The 8457-nt window shown below is 42.7% G+C and overlaps 1 protein-coding gene across 2 annotated transcripts in view; it reads left to right on the top strand.

Moving 5' to 3' along the window:
- The first annotated feature begins 3395 nt into the window (after positions 1-3395).
- HEATR6 (HEAT repeat containing 6) overlaps positions 3396-8457 on the top strand; it is a 30656-nt gene continuing 25594 nt past the window's right edge. The window contains exons 1-3 of one of the 2 annotated variants that reach the window (XM_061142751.1): positions 3396-3621; positions 5698-5805; positions 8183-8323. In XM_061142751.1, coding sequence (XP_060998734.1) covers positions 3403-3621; positions 5698-5805; positions 8183-8323 — 468 coding nt within the window. In that variant the 5' untranslated portion in view covers positions 3396-3402. The remainder of the gene's footprint in view (positions 3622-5697; positions 5806-8182; positions 8324-8457) is intronic. The other variant, XM_061142752.1, reaches the window with a different exon arrangement.

Here is an 8457-nt window from a genome sequence, read left to right as displayed (position 1 = left end):
ATTTTCACATTAACCAACAGATGGCAAATAGGGGCTCTGAATAAATAATAGTGAATCCATTCATTCTGTCAACAGGTACTGTGGGTTGCCTGTTACATCCCAGGTGCTACACGAGCAATGAGGATACAGTAGTGAACCAGGCAGGTGGTATCTGTGCTTTCATAAAGCTCACATTCTAGAAGAAGAAACAGGTAATAAACAAGTAAATGAAGAAGATAACTACATATTATGGTCAATGTTCTGAAGGAAGTAAGGATATAAATTAGAAATGGGGGAAGGGGATAAAATAAAGCCTACTTCCATTAGAATGATCTAGACCCTAATGCAGTGATAAAAATGAAGTTTTAACAGGGTTCCAAAATGTGAAACAAGTGAAGGACTTCCTTGGCAGCTCAGTGGTTAAAACTTCACCTTCCAATGCAGGGGTGCAGATTCCATCCCTGGTCGGGGAGCTACAATCCTACATGCCTCTGAGTAAAAAAAATATCTATATATATAGATATAGATATAGATATAGATATAGATAAAACAGAAGCAATCTTGTAACAAATTCAATAAAGACTTTAAAAAATGGTCACATCAGGATTTCCCTGGTGGTCCAGTTGTAAAGAATCTGCCTGCCAATACAGGGAACATGAGTTCGATTTGCAGTCCAGGAAGATTCCACATGCCTTGGAGCAAGTAAGCCCATGTGCCACAATTACTGAGCCTGTACTCTATAGCCTGTGCTCTGCAACAAGAGACGCCACTGCAATGAGAAGCCTGTGCACCACGACAAAGAGTAGCCCCTGCTCACCACAACTAGAGAGAGCCTGCATGCAGCAGTGAAGACTCAGTGCAGCCAAAACCAGAAAGAAATATTTTTTTAAATGCTTTAAAAGAAGGTTTGCATAAAAAAAAACCTTTAACTTAAAAAAAAAAAGTTAAGTTCCAGAATAAGACTCCAGATCACTTTATGCAGAATTTATAAAAGGAAATGTCTGTGAACTTAGCACCCTTTAAAGGCTCACAGTCACTCTAAGATTGTAAAACTATTGAGGGTGAGGACAGGTGAGGATGTGTGAGATTTTCTTAGGAGAGCTTTTGTCAAGCTGTGAGCTCCATAGTCTGGAGGTTACTGTCTAAATACAAATCAATTCCAAAAAGTTTCAAAACCCTCCCTGAGAGTTTGATATATGTTTCATCACCATGGAGTAGGAATGTTCACTTCCTTTGAGAAACCACACTGCCGTTCACAAGGATATGTTCCATCAGAAATCAACAGACTGGTATGGTTTACAATATCTGAGTTGTTCAGTCTTGAATAACACAAATTGTGGGTTGCCCACGTGTCAACCTAACATGAGCCACATCAAACCTCGGTTGTTTCCATGGTTTCTTTCCCTCCACCTTCTCTATGGTGATGACCAGGCCTCACGTCCTTCCAGCCCAGTGTGTTGGACATCTCTTATGCACTGCTTCAAATATTCTTGACCTTACAGTCTCATCCTAATTGTTGCTATGTGCTGTGCTTAGTCGCTCAGTTGTGCCCGACTCTGCGACCCCATGGACTGGGACTGTAGCCTGCCAGACTCCTCTGTCCACGGGGATTCTCCAGGAAAGAATATCAGAGTGGGTTGCCGTGCCCTATTCCAGGGGATCTTCCCAACCCAGGGATCACAACCAGCTTATCTGCTGCATCTACCAGCTCAACACAAGCTAAACTGTCAGACTTCTGACCCTACTGGCTCACACCTCTCACTTTTGCCTCAGGACTTCTTTGTCTTTGCAACAGCAGACTCCTGCAAGAACTGCCACACACAGATGTATGCTCAACCCAGAAGCTCTGCAGAATTAATGCTTAGTGGGGAAACACTTGACAATAGAGGTCAAAGGCTGGCAGACATAAGCTCCCCACTTCCATTGCTCAGGACAGGGTTTCTGAGGGCATTCCATAAGGCTTCTTATAACATCCCAAAGATTCAGCAATCATTCACCCCTTGCAATAATCAACTTGATAGCACATATATGTATAGATTCTCCTTTCCTGTTCATTCCTGAGTAAATCACTCACATATCAACCTCGCTTGAGGCTCTGCTTTAGAATTTAAACTAAAACATCAGTGACTGGTTCTCAGCTCCTGATCTCTGAGCAGATGTTTGAATATCATACATAATATGTATGTGTGATACATATTATCACACATACATAAGTATACACAAACCCCAAGAAGAAACAGTAATAGATGAGCATAATGAAATCCAAATTCAAATGTAAAATGTGTATTTCTCCCCAAATAAACCAAAGTCTTCAGAGAACTAGCTTTTAAAATATATATATTTATTCCTTTGGCTGTGCCAAGTCTTAGTTACAGCACTCGGGATCTTCAGTCTTCTTAGGGAGATGTAGGATTTTCTTCAGTTGTGGCATGTGGAAACTTTAGTTTCAACACGTGGGAATCTAGTTCCCTGACCAGGAATGGAACCCAGGCTCCAAGCATTAGGAGTACGGAGTCTTAGTCACTGGGCCACCAGGAAGTCCCACAACTACCTCTTCTAAAGCAATGCCCCTATTTTCATTGCTAAACATACGTGTTTTATTAAAACATGTATATTTAGCTGACTTCAGGGGTTTCTCTAAGAGTCATGGGTGAGAATTTGTTTTGTATTTGCATAACTCAAATCCCTAGAGTTGGTTTTCCCAATCTGCCCAAATACAAATTTCAAGCCTTCACCTGTCCGGTGACTGAAACTCTTCACCGCTTTTAAATGTTTATTTTGTTCGTCTCTTTTTAAATGGCTATTTTCTTTTTCTTCCTTTCAACGTTTCAGGAAATCTTGGGGCGTCCAATCTCAACCAGGTCACCCTTAGGCAAGTTACATTTTAGATGGTTCAGTTTGAACTCCCAAGTTACTTTTGTGTGGTGAGGCTGCTTTAAGATCTACAGGATTCACGGTCAGCTGCAAAGACTTCTGGGGAACACAATCTTAATTCAGGGTGGTTTTGTGTCTAGAGAAAAAAAACTAGGAGCCCCAATACGATGTAAGAAGAGAAGAAGGTCGAACTAGCAGTTTCCGCCACTCCTATCCACAGCGGCCCCTCTGCAATCCTAGGCCGAATCTGAAACGCTTAGTACTAAAAGAGAATGTCAGCCCCACCCCATAACAAACCCTCTGGGGGGTAGGGACACAAATACAGTCCTCGCTTTTTAGTCAGGGTTCAAGGAGAGGCGGTCGCCGAAACAGTCTCCCAGAGAATTTCTGATACGCTTTCACAAACTACTAGTCCAAGGAAAGATCCTGTCTGTAGTCTCAGAACCCCTCCCACCTCAGATTCCAATCCGCGACAGGCATTTCCGGAACTGGCGCGTGGAGGCGGGGGGCTGCCCCGGAAGTGTTTGTCTGTTGTCCTACGTAGGAAAGATGGCGGCGGCGCAAGTTGCGGGTTCCCTGCCAGGCGGGCCGCCGCCAGAGACGCCGGGGGAGCCACCCTTCGAGCCGGGGCGTGGGTTTCGCTGTTTGTCGGCCAGGCTCTGCGCCCTTCGCCCGGATGATAGCAGTTCCGGCCGCACGGAGATCCACCTGCTCTTCGACCAGCTCATCTCCGAGACCTACAGCGAGGGCAGCGGCGTGGCCCCGGAGGTAGGCCCGCTGGCCTGGGCCCCGCCCTTCAGGGACCTCTGTCTGTGGCCTCTTCCCACCTTTGCTTCTCGGTGCTTAGTCTCAGGCTTGTTTGCCCCCTCCGACCGTGGTACAGTCTCTAGCCTCCTCTTTTTGGAAGACACTGCGGTGTCTGGTCAAGTCGCTTCTTTAAAATTCCAGCTTGCTGACTTGTGCTCTGATAACATCGCAGGTGTCATCTCTGGTGCCGCGTTCCCGTCCCTCCGCTCCCCGCATCCGGAATTCTGTGTGTATAAAATTCCCTACTACCACGTTCTTCACGTCACCGTGCACAGTTCCAGGGATTTTGGAACATGGTTGTTACTAGATCTATTTTATTGATAAACATACGGACGCTCACAAGGGTCCACTCTAATATTGCTGGCAAAAGGCAGAACTAGAATGAGAACTAAGTCTCAGAGTTTTTGGCCATTTTCTGTTCCTCCATGTTAGTTCCACCCTCTTCTGCCTGTTTAGAAGTACTTTTCGTATGTATCATTCACACTCATCAGGCCTTGGATACTAATAACTAAATTCTTTAAACCCAGTCATAAGCTGTCTTCTGGTGCTCACAAGGCATCTCAAACTTGACAGTTCTCAAAAATTAGTTCAGTATCTCCATACACCCGTTCCATCCCCAATCTGTCGAATGCCCCAACGCATACAAACATATAGAGTGTGCCCAGTCACATAGGGCACAGGTGCAGACACTAGTGTTTCACCTTTCCTTCCTTCCAGATCCTTCCAATCTGGATTCTTCAGAATCTGTCTAGGAAATGTTTCTCAGTTCCATCCCCTCCTCTCTATTTGCATTGCCAATGCCTTTGGCAAGATGACTCTCCTGAACTGTTCACCAGTCTCCTCTAACTTATGGTCTGCAGCCCTTCTGCAAACCAGTATTTGCTCTCCTGCGAGCGTGGTCTTTTCTTTAGTGGGAAGAGAATTTCATTAGAAAAGTAAAAGCCTGACCTGGGAAGATCTTCAGTGCATATTGGTGACTGGCCAAAGCAAAGTTACAGTATGAGACCAGTATAGGGTGGGGAGGGCTTGTAAATAAATATACATTTATAGATGCAAAGAGTTCAAAAGGAGAGTTTACAGTGCAGTAATAACAATGCAGTTTGTGTCACCAGGGAGCGGAGTGGAATTAAGGGAGGAGTCGAGACTTTTGCTTTATTTGTATCATTTGTGCCTTTCCAGTCTTCTGTCACTCTTTTTGTGCCCTGTATGCAGTCATTTGAAACTTGCCGTCCCTCAGGCAGGTACTGGTGTTCCACACCTACAGGTGTTCCAGACCTGCCCACTGCATTCTGTTTGTTTGCATTGTCTTTTCGGCCTTGTCTGGCAGTTGTCCTCATCCTTCAGATCATTCTAGGTTCTGTTTAAAAATTGTCTCTACAGGACTTCCCTAATTACTGTTTCCCCACAGAATTTGCAGTTAATTCTTTCAGCACCCAATTCACTTTAATTTTTTGTAAGCAGTATTTCTGTTTCCCTCACTAGATTGTGAGCTCTTTGTGGTTCAGGAATATGTTCACATTTGGAGCCCAAAGACCTGGCACACTACCTGGCACAAAGCAGGTGCTTAGAGCCTTTTAGTTCAATAAACATCAAGAGATGAATGAATGATGTGATTTCCAGATAGTTTCCTTTTTTTAAAAAGAAAAATAGATTTTCTAACTGCATTAAATTCACGGAAGTGTCATTTCTGATTTTCCCAGTGGCATTGCAAATTCAGTTTGCTTACCTTTGCTATTTTTAATTTTGGTGTGTGCTATTATATTATGGAATCCTTTCTTAGGTTATTTATTTGTACTGTCTCTACATATGCAGAGACTCTGTGGAGTCCTTGACCGTATAAAAATCATTGATTTTTTTCCTTCTTTTTTAGCACATGCTATTTTTATGCTGTCATCCTACTCTCTGCCTCAAATTTCACCTTAACTCATTTTGAGTGTGAATGTCACTTTTAGTTTCTCATTTGGCTGTTGGGGCGCTGGTCTTCCCTTGACTAATAGGTGTAGCACCTTTTCATTGTCTTTTTTTTGTTTTTTGTAGGATGTCAGTACTCTTCTTGTCCAGGCGTGCCGACTCGTGCCTCTTAATCAGAATCATCTTGTCAGCAAACTGTCTCAGCTTATCCACCATTTACTTAACACATTACAGGTAAATGTAGGTAACTTTAGAATTCAGATCATGAATTTTGAGAATAAGTAACTGTCTTTGAGTTACTTCATCTGTAGTAGGAATGATAGACTGGTCTTTTCAAAAGCTGTGCAAATATGAGAAACAATTGCCTTACTAAGAATTATATCAAAACAAATATAACTGACAAAAAAAAAAAATATTCTGCCAGTTTGCCCATCAGAGGGATGGATTCCTGTCTGTCTGTTTCAGGAAACCAATATAATTCAAGCCCTCAGACCTTAGAATTTTTCAGGAAAGATGTATTAATATTTGACTAAAGGTATATCTAAGAATAAATCAAAATATCCCCAACCTCTTTCCTATCAATATTTTTTTTCCCTCTCCCAAAGCTATCATTTTTGTCATCTAACCTAAGAAGTTGCTTAGCAGGGGTGGGGCCCTAGATAAAAAGATCCCTGGTATCTTTTTTAGGAACAATTCAAAAATTTAGGCTGTTACCTACTACATGAGTATTTGAATGTAGTTAGCACAAAACTTATTAACTAACATTATGTAATCTGAGGTGCTTCTGGTTGCAAGAAACAGAAATGCCAACCCAGAATAGCTAAAATTTTTTTTTTTTTTTAATTATCTCACATCACACCCCCCAAGGAATGCAGCTAAGGGCACTTAATAATTAAGAAGCTTTCTGGCATCTTTCCATTCTCCCATGCTAAGTGGATGGGTTGTCCTGAGCTAACATTTCTCACACACATAAGATGCCTAAAATCCAGGAATCCCGTGGATAATAAGTAAATAACACCCAGCAGAAGCAAAAGAACTATTTATTTTCTGTCTCTTTTATTTAAGAATTAGGAAGCTTATGCCCCAGACTCTCCAGCAGATTTTCCCTGATACCAGGCTGGAGAGACCTAGGTCGTATTAGGACCCCTCTGTAGCAGTTTAATCAGGGAATGGAATTACCATGAATGGCTTAAACCAGGGATTTCAACCTTGGCTGCTCATTAGAATCACCTGGAGGACTTCTGCTCCCTAAATGACTTAACAGCATGCAGCTCAATCCTTCGATCAGGGTTTCTCATCTTCAGCACTGTTGATGTTTTGGGTTGGATAAATCTGTGTTATGAGGGATTGTCCTGTGCATTGGAAGATGTTTAGCGGCATCCTGGCCTCTACTCACCAGATGCTGGTAGCATCCCTCCAGCTGTGCCAGTCAAGTGTCTACAGACATTGCCGGGTGTTCCCTGGGGGACAGAATTGCCACTGATGGAAAACCACTCTCTTAGCAGAATTGGGATCTACCTTCAGGTCTCCTGTGGGAAAGGTGGACATCCAAATAAGATCAGTCCTCTGCCAGCAAGGAAAGAGGAGATGAGTGCTGCAGGTGGCCAACTGTGTCTGCTACACGTGACTTTCTAAATGAAATAAGATGGTTTTAGACTTTAGAATTTTTCAGACTAATGTGGTGGCGTCTGAACTTTGGCTGTCCTTAGCTATGTGTGCTAATAAGCCGCTTCAGTCGTGTCCTACTCTATGGACTGTGACCCCATGGATTGTAGCCTGCCAGACTCCTTTGTCCTTGGGATTCTCCAGACAAGAATTCTGCAGTGGCTTGCCATTTCCTTCTCCAGGGGATCCTTCCAACCCAGGGATCGAACCTGCGTCCCTTGTATCTCCTGCATTGGCAGTTGGTTTCTTTACCCCTAGGACCACCTGGGAAGCCCACATTCTTAGCTATATCATCTTTTTAACACTGGCAGTTAGAAAAGTTCCTGATCACACATGGCACCCACAGCCCTGAACAAGTTTCTGTCATTTGAAGACAGTTTATTTCAGTTGTCCATGAATTGATACTTGGATTAGTGTACTTTATCCAATAAAATCATAAACTCCCTAAGGACAGAAATATGCCATTTCTTCCTGTTAATATTCCCCACGTCATAGCAGACATAATGGCTATTTAACAGGCATATTTAGTCACAGTGTGTTTTTCAAGCATTTACCAGGTATAAAGAAACATAGTTGAAACCAATACAACATTGTAAAAATTAAAAAATAAATAAAATTTTTAAAAATTTCTTTTCAGTGGATCAAGACTTAACATCTGTGTATTTACAACTGCCAGTGTCTGGTTAGTTCAAGGAAAGGTTACAAGGACTTTGCCAAGTTCTACTTGGAGTGGAAGGAGTAAAGGGGAATAAAGGAGCAGGCACTGGGGCAAGGAGAAGGTTCTCTCGATCAGACTTTCAAGGTCTTTAAAGCTGATCTTTCTGACAAAAAATATGGACATACACTTGCTCTGTCTCTCTTACACAGCTTGATTCAGGTGAGCATTCATGTTTGAAAAGGAATATTTTTTAGAAGTTAGATCATATGTATTTTTTCCTCTTGATAGGTGATTGTTGACGAGCAGAACTTGGATTTTCTGTTGGCATATACTATTTCTGCTATTCAGCAGTGCAGTTCCTGGACACACATGCAGATTCTCCAAGCTCTGGCAGCCCTGGTGTACGGCAATGGCTCAAAGTGTCAGAAGGTGACCTGTGTTCTGTCTTTCCTTGAAAGGTTGGGGGCACAGGCTCTAAACCCACAGGCATGTGTTCAGATTTCTCTCCTGCCATCACTTAAATGTGTAACCTTGAGTAACCCTTACTCAGTCACTCTGAGCCT

The sequence above is a fragment of the Dama dama genome, chromosome 5, assembly GCF_033118175.1.
Source record: "Dama dama isolate Ldn47 chromosome 5, ASM3311817v1, whole genome shotgun sequence".
NCBI lineage: Eukaryota > Metazoa > Chordata > Mammalia > Artiodactyla > Cervidae > Dama > Dama dama.
Note: the sequence above shows the minus strand (reverse complement) of the source record. Positions and strands in the feature narration are given on the sequence as shown.